The following is a 22,039-nucleotide window of genomic DNA, read 5'->3' as shown; positions in this document are numbered from 1 at the left end:
TAACATCAAAAGGATAGGTTTTGTCAAGTGAAATGCCAGTGAAGGATAATTATCAGGTTATTGGTTAATTTCCACTAGCAGGGTAGAATCAAAGGCCTCGAGGGGCCAGATTCATGGAATTTATTGCACGGTTCAAAGTGCCTTTGCACTGCTGACAAAAACCCTGATTCATGGGACTGTGCAAAGTGTATTTTTGCAGTGCAAAGTCAGCACAGTTATTTTGTACTGACTTTGAACTAATTGCACTGCAAAAATACACTTTGCACATTTCCATGAATCAGGGTTTGTGTCGGCAGTGCAAAGGGACTTTTCAGGAGTGCAAAGTCACTTTAAACCGTGCAAATAATTCTATGAGGAGTTCATATATAGAGGTAACAGTGAAATGCGTGCATGAGCAATGTGTGTGGTTAAACAGGATGAGGGGAGAGGGTGACAGAGGTAGAGCTCATTGGTCATTTATTTAAGTCTATTGTCTTGAGGTTCGAGTCTGAGAGAAGACAGCTTTATCCATTAACCACAAGAACGAAACATGTAGTTAGTACCAAGGCTGGGAGGAAAGCCCAGAGGCAATTCGCACAGCCTGGTAACAAGGCAATACTGTGCCTTATGGGTTCAATCCCTGGTCCATTGTTTACAAGCTGGAGAAGTGTGATAGAAATTAATGCCCAATACAATACAAAGTGCCCTGAGGATTTCTGTTTAGGAATCTTTCTGAAAGCGAGGTGGCTCAATGTATTTCTCCATGTATTTAAATCAAACAGATTTTATAGTTAAACTTTATGTTTGTGTTCAACAAAACCATTTGCTGTTATTTAAGGAATATTGAATTTTTGTTTGTGATATGTAAAGATGATCAATTACGATTTTAGTGTAAAACGGTGATGGCATCCGTGAGCACTTAATAAAGGGGGAAAAAACCTAATTATTTCTCCATGATTCTTTATTTATTTATTTATTTATTTATTTATTTATTTTGAAAAGTGCATAGCGTGTCTAACCCAGAGGCATCTGGGTGCTGTACTTGATATTGAAAAAGACTTGAGAGTTACATGATTACATAGTTGCACCAATAAAGGTACTAAGGTTGTTCAAAAACGTTCCACATTTTGCGGCCTCTCTGCCCCTAATGCTTGAACCTCAGTTAGCAGATAATTTGCATTTGGACAATGTCAAGTTTCTTGGATGTTCACTTCAGCTTTTGTAAAAGTTTTTTTTTTTAAACAATTATTTTTAAAAAAACAAGCCTTCATGGCTATGCAAATAAGGTTTGGTTGATTTATTGAATATGCATGATAGATGCTGGTAAAGAAATTTAAAAAGAAATATGAATGCAGAGCAAACTGAGAGGTTGGCAATCTGGTCGACGTTATTAGATGAAAGCACTGAAAACGTTTCGCAAGGGTCAATATAAAATAATAAGTAAAGGCAAAGCCCTTATGTTTGGCTTTGAGCATTTAGGTGGTAGGCCCTTTTTGTCCTTTGGGGGCTTTGTAAAAAAGCTCTCCCTTTATAGTTACAAAGCCAGACCTCTAGTTTTTGCCAAAGGTTGTTATGTCTGTGCACACAAGCAAGTTGTTCTGTGGCGAGGGGTGTGGAGCCAATGAGTGGGACACTACACAGATGATGTTGATGATGAATCATGCATTTTGGATGTTTTCATGATTGTACGCTTGGCATGTGCTGCTTATTTGGTGTATTATTTTCAGCAAAACTGTCCTCTGCAGTTCAGGAATACAGTCTCGTGTTCATCAGCTCCATGCTCTTCCACCCTTACTTAGTCATCATGGATTGCAGCTATCATGGAGAGCTCTACAGTCTCTCTGCAGCACTCCTCCTCTCACTTTGTAAGCAGTGGCTTTGCAGACATCCCGTTCCCCACCAGGGAGAACCCAAGGGGGAGGGGCACCTTAGCAGGGATTCCCGAGCAGCAGTCCCTCCCCGCCTTCCATCACCCGCCCCTCCCCCCCGTCCCAAACAATCCACTCCACTTCTGGTCAGGAAATCACAGGAAGAGGGTCGGCAAAAGAAGGTGAGAAGCTGCACCATGCCTCTTTAGCAGGCCAGAGCTTTGGGACATCACGTCACTGGATACGATTATGGGTGAGTGGGTTTGAGGGTCAGGGATCCCAGGGACCCTACGCATGCAGTGTAGCACTGTCTTGGAAGGCAAGGCCTTGTGAGCTGTGACCTCCCTCCCCCATTTCCTGCATTGGCATAATAACAGTTTCATGCTGGGCTCATCTCTTTTATTACCATTCAGTCACATGGCCACAACATGTGACCTTGACACGAGCCCTGGGAGATACCATGCTCCCAGGAGGGGTGGCACACCACAGGCTGATGGTCCAGTGGTGCCAACTCCCCTTTTTTCCTGTGCAAGTTGCTGTGGCTCTGCTCTGAGTCTCCCTGCTGGTGCTCATTCCTCTAACTTGTGTTATTTTACAGGTGCATTATGCGTATCTGGCAGAAATTGGTCTGACCTCAAGAGAGTGCAAAGAAGCAATAAAGGGAGCATGAAAAGAGCTAGAAGATCTGGGAATTCAAGTATTAAATACCTACTCAGTAGAACCACAGAAGATAAAACAGAACTTGTCCAAATGGAACTCAAGAGCAACAGAATGGTCTGGAGACCTACATGAAGGCTTGTCCACAGCTATGGGGGTTGAGGCTAATAGCCTCAATAGAGACAATTTGCCTATCCCTCTATTACCAGAAATAATGTCCCAGGTCCTCCTCACGTTGGGGATAGGGACTCAGCACCTTTAGACAAAAGGAGTTCAGAGTAATATGTTGGAACACGCGGGGTCAATACATTCACATCGCAAAAAATGAAGGGGCTCCTATTTAATCTGGGGGACATTATAATGCTTCAGGAAATCTGGTTAATTAACCACATTGAAATTGAAGGATTTAGACTGATCTCCCAGGCAGCCACCCAAAAAGTAAAAGGGAGACCAACGGGTGGGCTTCTTGTAGCAATTAGAAACTCCATATTGAGAGAACCTGTCTCAGTCCTGAAAAATGAAGACGGGATCCAAATTTGTAGGGTATCTTTGAAATGTCAGATCATTATGTCAGATATAATATTTGTGAATGTTTATTGGAACCCTGTACGTTCTAGTCAGGATGCCTTTTTTAGGGTTCTGGCGGTTTCATTGGTGTGCTAAAATCATACTGGGGGAGACCTGAACTCGCACTGCATTTACCCATCAAAGTTGGGAGAGGCTAGGCGAGGGGGAAAACCCTCAGAGAGGGGTAAATTGTGGGCCGAGTTCCTCAAAGGATGGGGTTTGAAAATGGGTAATGGATCCCTCCTGGGGGACGTTCCTGCCAACCCGACAAGATCCCAGGGCAAATCCACCTCAATCATTGACTATTTTTTCATGCCTTTTGATCTTTTTGCCCAGAATGTCTCATTGATCATTGATGAAGGGGGGGTGGCAGTGATCACTTCAGGTTGGCCCTGACTTTTTCAGATATGGTCTTTGAAGATCAATGTAGGCATAGTCAAATTGTCAAAAGTCAGAAAGGGAGAATACGCCTTCATAAATATAAGCGGGAGGGGCTGATTCTGAACAAGTGCCTCAGCGAAACTCCTGATCATATTTTAAGGTCTCACTGTATGCCGGACAGCTTCACCAAATTTATTTGGTCTACCTGTCCTCCTAGTGTGGGAGGTAGGGGAAAAAGGCAAGTTCATTGGTGTGCTTTCGATGAAGCATCTATGTTGAGGAAAAAATGTCTGAATCAAGAGCGAAGGACGCTACCAAATCTGAATATTGGAAAGGCAGAGTTGGAAATAAAATCTAAAGCCCTACGTCTGTCTTATAAACAGTGGTCAGTGGGAAGGAAGGACATGCGTCTTCAGTAAGATAGTGAACTAATGCTGAAGTTGGTGGGAAATAGGGATTCTGGTAATTTCTGGAAGGTGATCAACTCAATAGAGGGTAGCTCAAAAAGCTCACTTTGTAACCTGGTCTCTAAAAAGGTCTGGGTGGATTATCTCTCTCTCACCTTTGGCACCTGTAGAACACCCGTCCCTTTAATTTTGGAGGGTGTGAAATGGGAGCTACTATTAGACACGCAGACTTTGGAAGAAATCATTAGGAAGAGCTCATCTTCCAAAGCAGCTGGGCCGAACGGGCTAACGTATCTAGTGTTAAAAGAAAATCCAACAATTTGGGCTAAATTACTTGTTTGGTTATTTGGGGAAGGTATCCTTAAGAAAGTATTGCCTCCCTCCTGGATGTCGGCTATAATAATTATAATAATTCCACTTTTCAAGGGGGGGGAATCGGACAATACCAATAAATTACCAGCCGATCGCCCTCCTAGATATTGATGCAAAGCTATTCATGAAAATCCTTCTGGGAGAGGTGGAGAAATGGGTAAAGGAACAAAAGATCCTCTCAAAGTACCAAACCGGCCTTTGGAAAGGGCCTCTCAACAGCCTTAAATGAGGTCACGCTCAATGTTATGTCAGAGAAGACTGGCAAGGCAGGAGTAAATTTGTTGTGTGGGGCTTGGGTGGATTTCTCCAGAGCCTTCAATCAGGTGGACAGGAGCAGATTGTGGGCAAAGCTAAGAGCTTGGGAGATCCCTGAGGTGCTGCTTGCCATGTTGATTGAATTCCACAAAGATAACACTATCAGAATGCGACTGGATGAGGAAGAAAACTTGTCTATCAGAGAAGAAAAGGGGGTCCGTCAGGGATGTTTGGGTGCTCTATTGTTTTTCAATTTGTACCTGGCAGATGCAGAAGAATGCCTGAAACCCTTATGTTTGCCAGAGCAAAAACCAATCAATTCATGCCTGTAGAAAAGAATGTAGGCTTGGTCCCAAGCTATTTAGTAACATTTCCGGATTGGAAAATAAGAAATAATTTCCTTAGAATCCGTTTAAATGTTGTAAGAACTGGGGAGCTGTTGGCACAAAGGGGTCAAGGTGATTTAGCAACAAAATTATGTTATCATGGCTCTAACCCGAACGTCCAAACATCGAAACATCTTTTAATGGACTGCCAAGGAACCGGGCAAATCAGGACTCGATTGTTCTCCAGATAAAGTGTCAACAGCACTGGCTTCATACCAGAAATGTTTTTGGACCGTCTAATTGCTGGGGTTCACAATCCCCTTACAATTGCTGTGGTGCAGGTTCTTGCAAGCTGCAATATTGTTGACTAACTGCTGCTGAAATGTACCAAAAGTCTGTGCAGGTCTTATTTCCTTTCCACTTTTCCTTTAAATGGTGTAAATATGCTACGATCCTTGTGAGAAAATTAAAGAAGAACTTGATAGTCAACTATAAAAGTTCATAGGTTTTGGGAATTTCTTTAAAAAAATAAGATCTTTATTGTTTTATGCTCCCTTTTCTTGGACATGAATTGTTTTTTAAGTGGTAATTTGTAGAACTTTTTTATTTTGTGTTTATTGATAGAATTATTTTGTGCTCCTTTTTTCTAAATGTTTTTGTTCTTGTTTTGAAAAAGTAAAAAATTGGTGCTCTTTTTTTGTAAAACGTAGTTTCAAACAAACACACAAAAGAAAAAAAAAACAGGTGCATTGAAGGGGTGCGGCCGGACCAGTAGGTATTGCCTTAAAGGAGCATTAGGATGGAGCTAAAGGGGCCCAGGTGTGCCTGGTTAGGTGTGGGGCTTTGGGCTGCTCTGAACAGCGACTACAAGGTCTCATTCCCCTGAATTTGCTCATGATTTCTTAGCCAATTGCTAGATTCTGGTAACCTGAAGTGCAACTGGTGTTTTAAAAAAATAGTCTCATGTGCTCACTATCGGTTGACATAGGGACCCCCCAGCTCGGACAGGAAACATTTTCATGCTGTTGGGGTCGTGAGCTGAGATAATAGCACGGGAATGACTGCTTTGTGCGTGCAGCATGTCTTCTCGGAGCGATTGGGTCTTGAATTACCAGCCACTGCTCCACTGTGATGCCTTTTGGGCTTAGAAGCCAGAGAGCAGGGCACTCATAATTGGTTTCATTTCATAGGTGATTAATTAGCTTCCTCTGGGGAGGCAGCTTTGCATCCCCTGCTGGGTGTTGGGATTTCAAAGAACGGGTCAAGCAGGGGAAAGAGGCCACATCTGCAGGAACATGTGGAAAGAATTATTATGATTTATATGGCAAGCAGGTTTACTGCATGACCGCGCCATCCATTTTTGCAGTGATACTACTGCTTGCCGGGAAATCAATGTGCGCGATAATATGGGCATATTGGCCATGTTTTTTCCAGGGAAGATTGGGCCTGCAGTCTTTTTATCCCATCACCTGTTGTCACGTCTTTCTGTTATTGCCAGGAGGGGGATGGGGACGGATACCCTGGGTTGTCACTGCTATGAACTTTGAACCGAAATAATGTTACCTTGACCAGTAGACCAATGCAAAGAGTGAAGAGGGTAACAAATGCTGCTCTGATCAGATTTTAAACTAAAACAGAACTTGGAAAAAGAATGCCAGACGTCAAATGGAAACTACATTTTCTAGGATCAAGTTTACAACTTGGAAACTACGTTACTCAGTTTGGGATGAGGATGAGTCAAAGCTATACATTTCAAAAATAATGTAACATTTTAAACTTTGAAAAATCATACATGTTAGCAACATTTAACCTCTTATCTGCTCAACAACATCACAAAACACAGATAAATCCCATCCAAACTAGACACTTTGTGCCCGATTCATGGAATTATTTGCATGGAAAAATGGTAACCTGCGTTCGTCGATTCATGGAATCGAACGCGCAGTACTTTTCATGGACTTGCATGGAGTTTACGCAGGCTCGGCATGTCTCTGCAGAGCTTGAGCCTGGCTTGCGGAGAGAGCTGTGAAGGGGGTGGAAACATGAGGAAGAACCTTCTAAAAAGTGTTACAGCTGAGTGGCGGCCTGCAGACAGTCCCTTGCATGCCCACAATTGCACAGCACAAGACGTATTCACATATTCGATCGTGCAACCACTTGGCTGGGAAATGGTCATGCTAGTCCTTCATACTATCCGCTACCCGTAGGCAGGCGAAAGTACAATTAGGTGTAGGAATCAGAGAGGTGGGGTTGCATGTCTGATATAGGGGTGCGTGTACACAACCGAAGTTCCGATCTAACTTATGAGTGCGCGTACACAGTTTAGCAGGGTGCAGGAACGGTTTACAGGGGTTCGCATGCAGATTTCTCAAGTAATTAATGAGTTACTATTTTTTATACCCATGTTTTCGGGGTGCAGGATACAGTTACGGGGGACCCTGTGCAGGGTCCCCAATATGCAGGCCTGCTTTCGGAAGACCCCACACACTGTTTGAAGGGTGGGGACATTTCAGCCACGACTAGTGCTTATGGTTACATTGCAATGTAAATTCCATGACTATGTGGGGCATGCATTTTTCTTTCTGCGTGCAGGCTTGCGCTGTCTCTTTCTCTGCGCACAGCCCTTGCGGGATTTCTGCACACACTCCCATGAATTGGGCCCTCTATCTGGAAAACAAACTATGGGCCCCATTTTCATGCCAAATTACCTCCCTTAACTACTACAAGGTTATGGGTAAGGTGGAGCATGTACTCCAGGAAAGAAACTGGGGGTGTAATATCCACCCTACCATCAACAATCTTGGGAATTACTACAACAGAATTAACATTCACCATAATTCCCTCAAAAAGTCCACATGGGGCCAGATTACAGAAACCTTGCACCATTGCAAGTTCAAAATTGCTTGGTATTAGCACTAGGGCAAAGTTTCCCCTAGTGCTAATACCATTCCATATTAACACTAGGGCACACTTTTCCCTGGCCTGTATACCATGCCAAAGAGTACTTGTCATGGTGGAATGGTTTTCTAATGCGTTGCAATGTTTTTAGAAATATGGCAAACTTTGCCCTAGTGTTAATACTGTGCACCTAATTTGGCCCATGGAGTACTATGGCCTGCAAAACAGGGACTAACACTACTGTGCTACCACTTATAAACCTGTGCTAAATCCACGGGCCATGTGGCGGTAAGAGTCATAGATTTTTGGTGGTAAATCAGAGAGGATTTACCACCAAACTCATAATGGTACCTTGTATCTTTTTTTTCTGTACAATAAGAAGGAGAGAGGCTGAAAGAAGGCCCATCTGGGATTTCTGTCTGTATCAGAACCGGACGACTAGTGTGGTAAATTACCGCTGGATTTCCAAAACCTCTGAACATATGCCAATCAATGGATTGAAATTCCTTTTATGTACACTTTATATATATTACAAATGTTCAATGCAGTTCTACTGAAAACCTATCTGGATTTCACTTCTCTGTGAATAGAGGATTCCAGCCAGAGCCTGCAGAGACATATTTGCTTTGACAAATCAATAATACTCCTTTCCCCCTTGAATTTGCTCCATGTAAGATTGATTTAGACAGTGCTCCTTTGCAAGGGCATGTCAGCGAGGATAATAATGAATGGTTTTGACCAGCTCTAGACAACACTATGAAACGCTATATGGATCCCATCCTTCAGATAATGCAACTGGAATGGGTCACTGGGTATGTACACGAATATTCATGAATTGCTTTTAGCAAAATGGTTTTAGGTTTTCTACCTATGAGTCTTTTTTCCTTCACAATACGGTTGGATATTAATTAAACTAATTTACTGTTTGCACTCTGTAGATTTTACAACATCACGATGAGGAAAACAAGCAAGCTGTGAGAAATGCACATTTATAGTGTATATTTGAAATGTCATATTTTAGTCTAGCAAATCATTTTAAAGATGAATTGCTTTTTTTCTTGCATCGTAAGTCCTTTCCATATTATCGGTTGGTAAGGCAAAAACAAATTACAATGACACGAGTTTTGAAAAAGAAAGATAGGCTGTAATGAGACAGAACTAAGCACTGCACAGAAGAAAGAATTTTTTCCTAAATTGTTAGGCTCCTGTTGGTTAATGAGACATGCTAGTCCTTTATTGCTGGGCTCAGACGAAAGAGCTCCACTCTATCAGCCTCACCAAGAAGATGTTGGTAGAAGTATAAAATGTCATCAATGAACCACCACTTTTACCATTATGGCAAATTATGAAGGTAAAAAGGGAGAAATAGCTCCAGCTGTATGCCGGAAGTAGTTCCTCCAGAACAGTGGAGGGACTATCACTGACACAAGTGTCTCAGAGGCAGTTCTTTCAATCCCTAGTAGAGTCCCGCAGGAATCCGTAATGGGGAATAATATGGATTTACTGCATCTCACACTGATGCTAAAGGGAAAAGAGTTTGGCGGAATTAGGCACGCCAGTTGAACTAAACTCGTAATGAAGCCCTCTCTTCTTTAAATAACGCTGGACACCAACCTGACAATATGATGATGCAGAGCAATATTGCTATCAAAGCTCCAGTGCTGAGTCCAACCGGCAAGAAGATTGCTTCCGCAGAGCAGGAGAGGAGCACTCCGCTGGCATCGCATCGGCAAACCTGGATGGTCAGTGTGCTTGTGCTGCTCTGGATGGGATAGCTGCTGTCCTCAATCACCACCGGCAGACTGTAGAACTCCTGCTGGCGGCGGTTGTATCCATTTCGCCGGGCTTCCACACCCGCCGTGCTGTCTACAAGACATCAGAAAGGTTTTGTTTAGTCTCAGCTTAAGCAGTTGATGTATATCTTCAGACATCTCTTAAGTGCAACACCAATTCTAAAGTGAACACAGTTTAACTGCAGAGACAGGCTATTAGCTAAGGGACCTCTGAGCAGCATCACATCATGTTAAACTCATGTAAGCAATTGCAGCATGGGACCAATCGTGTGCATGTCTGCACACCAGTGTTTAAAAAAAATTGATAGAAGCAATAATTGGAGTACAATGTCACCAGGTACTCCAGGCATTTACCAGCTTTTGCCATCATATCCCCAGGAAGTACCATCATTTGTTAGGAAATTGCCCAACATGCTTTGCTTCTCATATGCCAGGCACGGCTATGATATAACATTAATGCCATCAAACGTCCAGATATTCACATCCATTTCAAGGTTTTGACATACAAGTCCAAAGGATTCACACCGTTGCCAAGCACTCATATACAAACCTATGTATTGGCACCATTGCTATTAACTTGTCGGGTATTGAAAGAATTGTCAAGGATACGTGTAGTTAGCAGAGGAGTGCCAGGTTCCACCATGCCCACTTAGCATAACAATGCCAGATTATTTTATGTCTGGTAAATTAGGAACATATAGGATCAGCTATTGCTAGTTTCCGCAGTACATCCAGATCCCATTATAGCCAATAAGTACATCAATGCCATGTACGGTTTTGCCCACTATTATGACCAGATATAACAGACGTGGCAGATGTCATTATGCCCAGAACGTACAATAAGGCCACATTCCATTATTCATAGTTATCTAAGTAAAGGCAGTTCCTATTATGTCCAGAGAGCACAATAATCCCATATTCCAATATGCCAATTTAGCATCAATTCAATACAAGATTTCATTTTCACTCTATCTGTGTGTGGTGCTGGGGCAATGTATTTGCAATGCGTGGAGGAGTGCCCGTGCAATGCAATGGGCAATGTGTGTAGTGCTAGGATTTGGTGTGTATGTGCATCACTGTAGGCAGTGCAATGGTCAGGTTGGATATTTTGCAGCGCTGGGTAATTCTTGTTTTTGTGTGGATGTTTGTATGTTTGTGTGTGTGTGCATACAGTGCTGCAGTGGTTCTGCATGAGCAGTGTATTTGTTCAATGCTCAGAGTAGTGTGGGCACAGTCTTGGAGGTGGTGGGTGGGTAGTGGTAACGATGTATGCAGTGCTGGGGCAATGCATGTGTGACTGTATTTGCACACAGTGCAGCTCAGTATAACATGTTCATGTGTGTTTGTGTATGTGTGTGTTTGTGTTTAGATGCTTCAACGGCACTTTATGTTAGGAAAAGTGATATAAAACAATATTTAATAAAGCCTGGAAAAGTCTCCATTCCAACATGGCCACTCTATTTACTACTTCCAAGCAACTCCACTGGGCTATTTATTCTTCATAATATTTGTTTTCCTTATATGAACACTCTCATGCCAATAGCTTCACCACAAAAGGTGCTGCATTGGGAAACCTATCAGCCACAACTGCAAACAACTAGACATGCCCAAACTGCTAGTTCACAACCAATTCATAAGAAATCAGAAACACCCCATATGCATTTCTGTCTCTTTGGGACTTTTTCAGTGAGCATGTGGAAACTACCCCAAACTTGCATTTGTAAATTTTCTCGGGGCATGGAGCTAAAAGTTCTATTACCATGGATTTCCACATTGCAAATTTGGGGCTAAAATCCAGCCAACCTGCAGCTTATAAATGCATCACTACGCTAAGCACACTACCACTCCCCTATGATCCTCCTGCCTTCCCTCCAACCAGAGCAATCGAAGAATAATTTCCTGATAATTGATATTACAGCACACTCCTTCCAGGATAATACATTGGTGAAGTCTCTGCTAACCAATACGGGAGCCATCTTTAATCAGAAGCCTAAAAGAAGAAAATGATTAAGCGATAAGTGAATCAACCATCTAGACCGATTGGAATTGTTTCGAAACCCAGGCCTGGCTCATCTACTACTAGAAAAAATTGGCTATTTAAACTGGGACACATTTCAGTGTTAGCTTAGCTGCTTATCTTTCAATGGCCTCATTTTTTCTTTGGGCTAGGATGTGAATATTAAAGACCCTGAAGGACGTGTAATGCCCTATTATCATCAATTGTGTAGGTGATAAATCTGCTGGCTGCAAGACCCATACACTGTGTCGGCAGTGCAAAGTCACATTTCAGCAGTGCAAAGTCACTTCGAACCGTGCAAATAATTCCATCAATCGGGCCATTTGTGTTTCACGTGGACCTTCATGTTTGGTCTTAGAAAAGGTATTGGCTTCACATTTTGCCAGAATGCCAAGTGGGTTACGAAAACGTGTCCTTATCTGTCATTATTCCTTGTTAAAATAGTCATGGTAATGTATTGCCTATGACTGTTAAGGGATGTGTATTTTTTAAATGTTTTATCTGAAGTAAAAAAACACATTCACTACATACTACAGCAGGTATTTAGTTAAAAACATCGGACCAGCCAGTGTAACTTTGTGCTCAGTTATGTCATAATGCTGCCTTTTTTTTAAATATTCAGGTTTTTTCAGCTGGTACTACCTAATACTGGACGAATGTGTTCCCCACTTCTACTCCCTCTCTAAAAGGGTGGATTTCACAAGCAAGGACATTGTGAACTATGATCCAAAGGTGACCACCTATCCAAAAGGTGCCCACAAAATATAATGTATTTGTGACCACTCTTGAACCACAGACATTTCTTGCACTTGTAGTCCATCCAACGGTGGCACCACACTGCTTCTCTCGTGGAGAGTACAAAAGGGAAATACGTTGATCCAGTACTCTTAAAGAAGGCAACCATATTTCTATCTTCAATGCCTTAGGTCCTTATTCACACAAGTGTTTTATAATGGTGCAATCCAAGACGAAAACGCTCTGTGAATCAGGCCCTTAAAGTCGTAATTTAGGTGTTGCAACAACCTTATATCTCCAGCGTCAGCTGAAGCTTCTTTACTATACTGGTATCACCCACTCAATGTTTAATTAGACAAGGATTTCCTTTTGCATTGATGAACCATAAGGGCCCTGGACCAGACTTTAACCACAGTTGACAATTGCCTTTTGATACCACCAGCAGGAATGACACGCATGGGTATGATATGATATTTTATTTGTATCGCGGTCATACACAAGTGTTTCAGAGCGTGACAAGGTAAGGGAGGGGAACAAGGGAGAACAAAAAACAGCCATTTTACTAGGCCCAGTGACATTGAGAATGTGCACTTGCATGGAAGAAGGAAAGGGGAAAAGTGCATGGAAGGGAAAATAAGTGAAAAGTGCAGAGCAAAGGAAAACAAGATAAATAATAACATCAATAAATAATAAAGGCTACAAACAGTGGTAGTGCAGCCAGCAGGTGGCAAGTGCTGGGTTGAGGCAGCAGACAGGGTATGTCTGATAATTGCAGGAAAAAGGGGGGGCTGTATGGTTACAGATACAGAGCCCAGTGCAGGGATTGACTGGGGCAGTGCGGGTGGGTGGCAGGGTGAGCTGGTACCTGGGCCCAGAATACAGAAGGTGGCCAGGTGCACAGTTTAGAGAGAGAAAAGATCAGCAGGGGAGAGGAAGGGCGAAGGCAGAAGCAAAGATGAAGGTCTTGAGGTACCTCCAGAACCAGAGATGGTTCTCCTCAAGTTTCAGAGAGCCAGGGAGGGTGTTCCAGAGGGAAGCCTCGGCCGAAGACAGTGATCTACCCCAGCTTGTTTCTTTAAAAAACTATTTAAAAAACAACTGATCGTAAGAGAGTTAGAGGTAGAGGAGCAAAGGGGGGAGGAAGTTACGGAGGGATAGCTGAAGGTATTTTGTACCCAGTCCCCAGAAAGCCTTGTGGACAATGCAGAGGGTTTTGAATTTAATCCTTGCGTCCACTGGGAGCCAGTGGAGAGATTTTTGGGCTGGACAGATATTATCCCAGGGCTTGAGGCCAAGGACAAGTCTCGCAGTCCTGTTTTGAATGAGTTGTAAAGTGCTCAGAGTAGAGGCAGGAAGATTTAGAAAGAGGCTGTTAAAATAGTCCAGCTTAGAGAGAGCCAGGGCTCGGGATACAGTGAGCTTCTGGGGGAAGGAGAGGAAAGGCAGAGTACCTCTGAGGAGGTGCAGTAGGATGTTTGACTGTTTAGAGACATCAGGGATGTGGGTGGAGAAGGAAAGCGTGGATTCAAAGATGACCCTGAGGTTCTTAGCCTCGCAGGTGGGGGTAGGAGGAGGGCCAAGTGAGGCCGGCCTGTGAGTGAGGGGAAAGGAGGGTGAAGGTGTTCGGATGAGGAGGATCTCTGCATTGATGGCATTCAGGCAGAGATCACAGGCGGCTCAACAATCCTGAATGGCAGTTAGGCCATCAGAGATGAGAGAAGGAGAGGAGGTGGCTGAGGGAAGCCTGAAAATGAGTTGAGTGTTGTCAGCATAGCAATAGAAATTGGACCAGAAAATTACAATGAAGTAGGCAAGAGTTGCAAGCTATTGGCTGAACAGCCAGGGCGAGAGGTTAGGCCCCTGGGGAACACCACAGATAGAAAGGGAGATAGATGAAAGGAAGGATCCAAGTTGGACCTGGGAGGGTCGATCACAGAGGAATGAGGTCAGCCAGGCCAGAGCCTGATCGGTGATATCCAAGTTGTCACAGAGACGGTTGAGCAGGATGGTATGGTTGACCGTGTCAAAGGCAGAAGAGAGATCGAGTAGGATAAGGACAGAGGGAACGTTAGACTCAAGGTTGGAGAGCAGATCTTCACGGATGTGTGGAGGACAGTTTCCATGCTTCTGCCAGCTTTAAAGACAGACTGATGGTCATGGAGACAGCCAACATAATTAGAATGAAGCTTAAGCTGAGAGCTTTTCCAGGTGAATGCCCAGAAAAGGAGTAATGCAAATTGGGCAATAGTTAGCCGGGCAAGAAGGATCAGCTGTGAGTTTCTTGAGAAGAGGTTGCACAAGAGACTGCTTCAGCAGGGAGGAGAAGGCTCCTGAGGCAAAGGAGTGGTTGCAGAAATCAGCAAGGGCCGGAGCGAGGGTATCAATGTGGTCCTTGATGGTTTTAGAGGAAGCGGGATGAACCTGTTTTGACAAGGCTTTCATAGATTGAACTTGTCTAGTGACCTCATCAGGGGAGAAAAGAGGAAAGGTTGAGAAAGAGGGAGGGAGGGTGGCTGAAGGAGGGTCAGCGTTCACAGAAGGAGACGGAAGTGGAGGGGAGGAGAGTGTGGACAGTATGTCCTGTTTTTTTAGATGAAGTGAGAGGCAAGGGCTTTGCAAAGAGCCTGTGAGGCAACAGGAGGGGTCGAGACTGCAGCAGGATTGGCCACCTGCTTGCAGATTTTAAAGAGTTTGACCAAGTTGTTAGATGCCGCAGAGATAAGGGCTTAGATGTTGGCTCTCTTCTTAGTGTGGACATTGAGTCGGTATTGCCTTTGAAACAGGCGACAGGCCAGTTTGTCAGAGGATGAACAAGAAGCCCTCCATTTCCTCACAGCCGCCCAACACTTACTTTTAGGTGTAGCTTGATCAGAGTTATACCAAGAATTGCATTTGGCTTTGGACTTCAAATGGATCCTCTTGACAGGGGCAAGAGCATCAAGAGTATCAGAAATAAAAGAGTAGAGCAGAGACAGGGATGTGTCACGGTGTGAGTCAGGCAGAGGTGGAGGAGAGGGAGAGAAAATGACGGCAAAAGTATCCAATGACTCACGCTTCATGGGCCGGATGGTGGAGAAGGTAGGTGGCAGTGTTGGAGTAGGCTTTGCCTGGGGGGAAGAGAGGGATAGATGAGAGGAGAGTGGGGAGTGATCGCTCCAGGAGAGAGGAGTGGTCAGAGGGATGGAGAGGGGGAGGTCAGAGGAGATCAAGACATCAAGTGTGTACCCTGCAGAATGAGTCGAGCCAGAGCGGAGAATAGAAAGGGAGAGGGAGTCCCAGAGGTCATGGAAGAGCACAGAGGATGAACAAGGAGAGGCTAGATGGATATTGAGGTCACCAAGGAGGAGGAGTTCAGTGGTTCAGACCAGGAGGGAGGAGGAGAGGTCCACCTACTCAGAGAGAAATTAGGTGATTTGACCAGGGGGCCGGTAGATAGTAGCCACAGTTAGAGAATGGCTAGGAGAGAGGAAGAGCCTGCAGACAAGGTATTCAAAATAGGAGTAAGTCATAGGTTTGAGTGGGAATGATAGAGGCAGGAATCCACTCAGGAAAGATCAAGGCTACACCCCCTCCGGATCAATAGGCTCTACGTGCGGAGATGATCTTGTAGCCATCAGTGAGGAGAGTGTCAAAGCTTGTGACAGAGCTGTCCGTGCACCATGTCCTAGTAAGAATTAGGAAATTGAGGTCAAGTTATTCGAGGAGGTGACAGATATCACAGGAGTGTTTGACAGCAGAGCAAGTGTTTAGAGTGGCAAGATTAAGAAGGTTGCCAGCCTTAAAGACCTTTCAGGGAGGGGTACAAATCAGAGTTATGCCCTGCAGAGGAGAAGGTGCCCGAGGTGGGAGCGAGGAGGTGAACAAAGGGAGCAAGGTAGCCAAAGGGGCAGAGGTGGGGACAGTAGGAGATGAAAGGAAATTGATGAGGCGAGGGAAGCGCCTGTCAAAGAGGAGTAGATTAGCCTGAGGACCTTGGATCATGACAGTGCCATTAAGGTAGACATTATTGATAACTTTAGAGGAGCCAAAGGAAGCCATGAGAACTTCCTAGTGGTTGCCACCATTAACGGGGGGAGGAGGAGACAGGACAGAGCACAGAGATCATATGAAGTGTCCATAGATCTGGCAAAAGAACGACAAAGAGAATGTCAGTGAGGGTCTGTCTGGAGGAAGCGTTGGAATAAGTATCGGTAATGGGGAGACCTGGGTTGGAGGCCAGGATATCCCTTTTGAACTTCTTCCTCCCAGACTTACTGAGAAGGGAAGAATAGTCGATGGAGAAGCCGTTTGAAAAGATAGGAAAAACAGAAAGTGTGGTGAAGTGGTAGCGAGAAAAGGAGGGAGAATCAGGGAGGAAGGCAGGTAGGAGTGGAACAAAGAGAGCAGTGAAGTCACTGGACCGGCAAGTTACAGAGAAGAAACAGTTACAAGCAAAGTGCAGAGCGAGTAAGAAAAGTACAGCAAGATTTGACTTTTAAACCAAAAAAAAGCAAGATCTGACTTTTAAACCAAAAGCAAAAACAGCAAGATTTAACTTTTAAATCAAAAGCAACAAACAGCAAGATCTGACTTTTAAACCAAAATCAAAAACAGCAAGATTTGACTCTTAAACCAAAAGCAAAAACAGCAAGATTTGACTTTTAAACCAAAAGCAAACAACAACAAGATCTGACTTTAAAACCAAATGCAAAAACAGCAAGATTTGACTCTTAAACCAAAAGCAAAAACAGCAAGATCTGACTTCACAATTTGGTTCAGATGCAAGATTAATTCATCACAGATGGTTCAGATGCAGGCAAACGGTACAGAAAAAAACAACAATGCAATTCAATGTGTGAGCAAGGGAGAAACAGGTATCTAGGGGGAGTGAAAGTCCAAAGGTGGTAGAAGTGAGTCCAGGAAGGAGGGAACTAACCCATGATTAAGGCAGTGTGAATGTCAAAGCTCTTTGGAGTTCTTAGAAGAGTTTGATGGCATCATTAAAGGAAGGTCTGGTGCCAGGGTGCAGGAAGGACCCCATGCTGCGTCCTGGTAGCAGACAGGGAGCAGACAGGGGCCTTTGGAGTGGGCTTTGGTGAGGGGGCCGGCTAAAGGCTGCCGGTCTCCAGTTGGTAATAAAGAGCACTCTGGTGGCCAATGGGAGTGCAGGAGGAAGAAAGGAGACGTGCCACACTACCTTTGGCAAACAGAGAAGGTGGCAGCCATCGTAGAATCACCCAGGGCTCACCAGAAATGCAGGCAGCAGTGTACAAATTCAATATGTGCTGCAGAAACAGCCAACTTGAGGGCACTGGATGGAAAAGCAGGGCAGTGTGATGTAATGTGCAATAATCAGGATAATTTTCGGAACAAAAATAAAACTTTCCACATTTTCCAAACGATTTCTTTATTTTTCTTATTGTTTGAATGGGTGCAATGTTTGTCCAGAATACATTTAATTTGTTTATTCCACTGCAATAGCATGAATGCCCGGGGTTAAGGATTGCACTGATATAACCCTCCTTGGCATTTTCCTTAACGGCAGATACATACATGTGGAACAGCAGCTGTAGGACTGGTTGATTTGCAGTGAACAAAGTAGTGGCTTAAAACCCACCAATTTGCTAAACTGTGTCTCGGTCACAACTTTTGATATAATTGCGAGCCTAGATCTTTTGCCATTCAAGTCGTAAAGGATAGGATAGGGTCAGGTAATCATATATGGCTTACATGTCTAGAATTCAGTTGAAAAGGTATCCGGGCCCAGGCCAAGCAGCAATTTCCTCATTAATTCAGTATCAGATTAACTCAATCTTGAGTTTTATATCACTAGTATACATGCCTCATTTATGCCAGATATTTTAATATTTTCATTTTCTGGATATCCACAAAAATGTTAGAAAACTTTATGCACCAATATGTTGTAGAGGCAAGCACATTGAGTTAGATAATGCTGTATAGCATCCTATAGAAATCAGAAAGTTAAATGCTTTATGCTTCTTCCACTCACATTATGATTATAGGCAGGGTCGACTCACGGTTCTGATGAGGTTGATATAGTACCATGGAGATATTGAGCACAATTAAAAAAAATAGAGTGCCACTGAGTTTAATAATAGTAATTAGACCTATGAACACTTTTTGTTGGTCATTGACCAGCTTGCAACTATTCAGAATACCCTGAATACAGGCAATAACTTCAAGCACTGACTGTATTCTAAATATACTGGCACTCCGCTAGCCCTTACGCACTAATGGTTGCATGCAAGCATGGCAACACCAGCGATTTGCAGGTGTTAAGAGGTTTTAACCACACAGGGAGAGTGCAGACACACAATGTTCTGTGTGAATGCACTGTTCCTGAACATCCTTCTCTGCAAGGCGCATGATTCCTCCTTGTGACTGTCAAATCACGCCTCTCTGTTCTACTTGTCCCTGCTTGCACTTATTAATTGTCATTAACACCGATTAGTACCCGACGAGGGACAATTATGTCTCATGCGGTCAAGTGGCACAGCGAGTAGAGCGCTCGCTTTGACATTCGTGCAGAGCCTGCTAACGCAGGTGCGAATCCCGGCAGGGCCAAACTCAGCCTTTCATCCTTCCGAGGTCGATAAATAAGCACCACACACGTGGGTAATAATAAGCTGCGCTCAGATACCTGAGGGTTCGTAGCGCTATATAAGTGCCTTATTATTATTATTATTATGCACCAACGTGATTGGCCCTCGCCCTGTCCTTACCTGCAGGGGCAAGACGTTCTTCCCGCAGTGCTTCATTGTCCAACTCGCGCGCAGTTCCAACGTTCCATTTCAGTCGCAAGGTGCTTTTCAATACTTGGGGACTAAGATTATAATTGCTCAGAACAGAATGAGAAGTATAGTCTTCTCGTTCCATTCCAACTCCTGACAGTCGGCTGCTATTTCGTGTCAGCTCTGCATTGAAACGCAGATGCCGAAAAAACAGAAGCTCTGAACGAGATTCTATTGCTATCAGTACCCCAGAAACACTCTGGGAGTACTAATAGCAATAGAACCCTCAGAGGGGGCATTACTCGACCGGTAATGCCCACCCTCTACAGGTTGTATTGCAAAAGTAGGATCACTGCGGCTTGTGAAAGCAGGACCGAGCCCTGCATATGGAAAATAATGGACAAGGAAAGCACTCGCACGAAATGAGAGTGTGTTTGTGTGTGCGTGTGTGCTCTTCCTATATGTTTAGTCCACGGGCCATTTTTTTAAGGAGGTCACTTTCCTTGACTGCACATTACTTGTGTATTTTTACCTGTGGTCGTTTTCATCTTATTGTTTTTCTATATATATGCGCTATGATTGGGGGTAGGATATTGCTTAGAGTGAGGTGGGTGATTTAGATGGGGTTTTAAAAAACAAAAATCAATGAAAACGCCCCTGGTGGGGGAGTGGGAGCGTCTGATATGAACAAGTAATGTGCAAACGAGGAAAGGGACCTCTTTAAAAACACATGCAACCTTTCAGTCTTGTTTTCTAGCATGGCACTATGTATCGGCATACATCCTTATCTCCCCACAGCACCTTGCCATTAGGAGTCAGGCAGCAGACACTTCCGGCTGTATGAACTCGAGACTGTGGCAGGTTTTAGCACCTTTCTATCGTGTTAGAAGGTGATATCTGGTGTGTACTAGCATTATAGAGCAAAGGAGTGGTTATGACCAGTTGGGATAGTTTTCCTTCTGAACTTACATCTCTCTCCTTTGGCTGTGGGCCATGACTCGGGGAGGACTATTGTGACCACTCACGTTCTGCATAACACAAAGGTAATCACAGCATGCAAAGGTGGTATGAAACATGATGATATTATTGTGTCCCATTAGTGCATGCATCCGGTACCTCCGGCTTGACACATTCCAGGATATTTTTCAGAAAATGTTGTTAGACTGCGTCTTTTGCAAGATGTTGGGACTTCTTTTGTGGGTAATGGCATTGTTGGCCCCTGGCACTAAATTCTTTTGTCTGGTCTTAATGCCTCAGTTCAGACTTTTTTTAAAGTTTTTTTTCTTTTTTTTTTACAGATTTAGGAAATCGCCAGTGTCTGCAACTCACAAAATCACAGATCGTCCATTGTCATTTTAACATTTAATGCAAAAGTCAAAATGGTGGCTTTGACGATACCTGTTGATTGCCGCAGGGTTATTCGTGTTTCTCACCTTATTTACTTATGAATGACATCCCGTAGACTTATTATGTACACTTTTTAGGTTGGATTCTTATTCCTCAATGTAACAAGTGACACAATATTACAAATGTGGTCCATTTTATTGAGCACTTGATTGATGTAGCTACGTGTGCAAAAATCTGAGTGGCAAAGAGTGCTTTAAAATGGCGGCCCTACCCCAAGGACAGATCAGCACAATGCAATGCTTTTTGTAGAAATCATTTAAAGATATTTGTATGTAACTTTTAAGGTTGAAGAATATTCTTTGATGTCCTTCTATAGCATTGATATGGGCAGTTCTTTTTTGACATGAAACACTGTAATGGACCATTCTGGTCAATCAATAGGAAACTGCCAAACACAGCCATTGTTCTGGGCATCCCGTTACTAAGAATTGCAGGAATAGTCAAGAGTCCTGCCGATTGTGCATTAACGAAGTGAGGCCATTCCTTTGAGAGCAGAATCATAATTTGCATGCCCCGTGGATGTGAATGTTGTTCTTCCTATAAAGAAATGTGCTAAATGGTATTAGTGTTAGAAACATTGCCAATTATCTTCTGCACGCTTATTTCTACACTGAATTTTAATAATAAACTGAAAGACACATATATTTAGAGATATTTCAGATTGATATTTCAAGTTAATTTGGAATAGTGTGCTGAAACCTTTGCACATTCATAGATTATTTGATTGAATATGATGCAAGTCCTTTCCTTGGTAAAAAATGCTAGCTCGAGAGCAGACCATCATCTGGTGATACATTTAAGCAAAACAAAATGGGTGATGGCTAGAAGGTTTAGAATGAATCTTAAGCTCTGGCATTGCTCTGGGCAACCCTCCAAACCATTGTTCTTTGCCTTCCAAGACATTACAAAAGGGGAAAGACCATATGCAAATCACGATTGTTCCCACCCCAAAATGGGCAGTCCAGCCCAAACTGCTTGGTCATATCCCTTCTACATGAGACTGCTAGTGTGAGGATCAGAGAAAAATACATACTCTAACATATTCTGCCTGATTCACAGACCTGTTTTATATAGAACAATCCCATTGGAAAATGCTATGTGAATCAAGCCCATTATTCTCCCAGGCTCAGGCTAATTGAAATCTAAAAGGCTGGACACTATCTGTGGCAAACTATAAGCTCCTAGCTTGGGCACACATACATTTGGTTATCTTTGTGGTCTTGAATTGGTGGCATGTTTTTATTGTATTTAAATTCTTATTTCAGGCATTTAGTTTCTTTTTGGAATGTTGGGACAGCAGCACCCAAATCTCACACTGTTGTTAAGGAATCAGGTTCATTCTCACAACACCCCAGTTCAATGTGTATATTAACAAACAGATGTTCATTTACTTTATTGATTATTTCATACACAAATCAAAAATTCATACCATTTTACATTCAAATTCAAGATGTCTGAGACCTCAAGAGATCCCACATTGTTTCAGAAAACCCTTATTATGGTGATGGTACATAGGTTTAATGTTTAATTATCAATTACAAATCACACTCCTTGTACTATATTACCCTTTTCAGTGACATAGCTCGTAGATAGGGTTCCCACAAAATACTTTCAATTTTTATCTAGGATTTAAATAGTTTTTGGGA

At 43.3% G+C, this 22,039-nt stretch overlaps 1 protein-coding gene across 1 annotated transcript in view; it reads right to left on the bottom strand.

Moving 5' to 3' along the window:
* Positions 1–22,039, bottom strand: part of CDH12 (cadherin 12) — a 1,497,293-nt gene that overhangs the window by 32,667 nt on the left and 1,442,587 nt on the right. The window contains exon 10 of the mRNA XM_069613705.1: positions 9,325–9,576. Coding sequence (XP_069469806.1) covers positions 9,325–9,576 — 252 coding nt within the window. The remainder of the gene's footprint in view (positions 1–9,324; positions 9,577–22,039) is intronic.

The sequence above is a fragment of the Ambystoma mexicanum genome, chromosome 5p (genome assembly GCF_040938575.1).
Source record: "Ambystoma mexicanum isolate Mex_15411 chromosome 5p, UKY_AmexF1_1, whole genome shotgun sequence".
Taxonomy (NCBI): Eukaryota; Metazoa; Chordata; class Amphibia; order Caudata; family Ambystomatidae; genus Ambystoma; species Ambystoma mexicanum.
The sequence above is the reverse complement of the archived record's forward strand: the minus strand, read 5'-3'. Positions and strand labels throughout refer to the sequence as shown.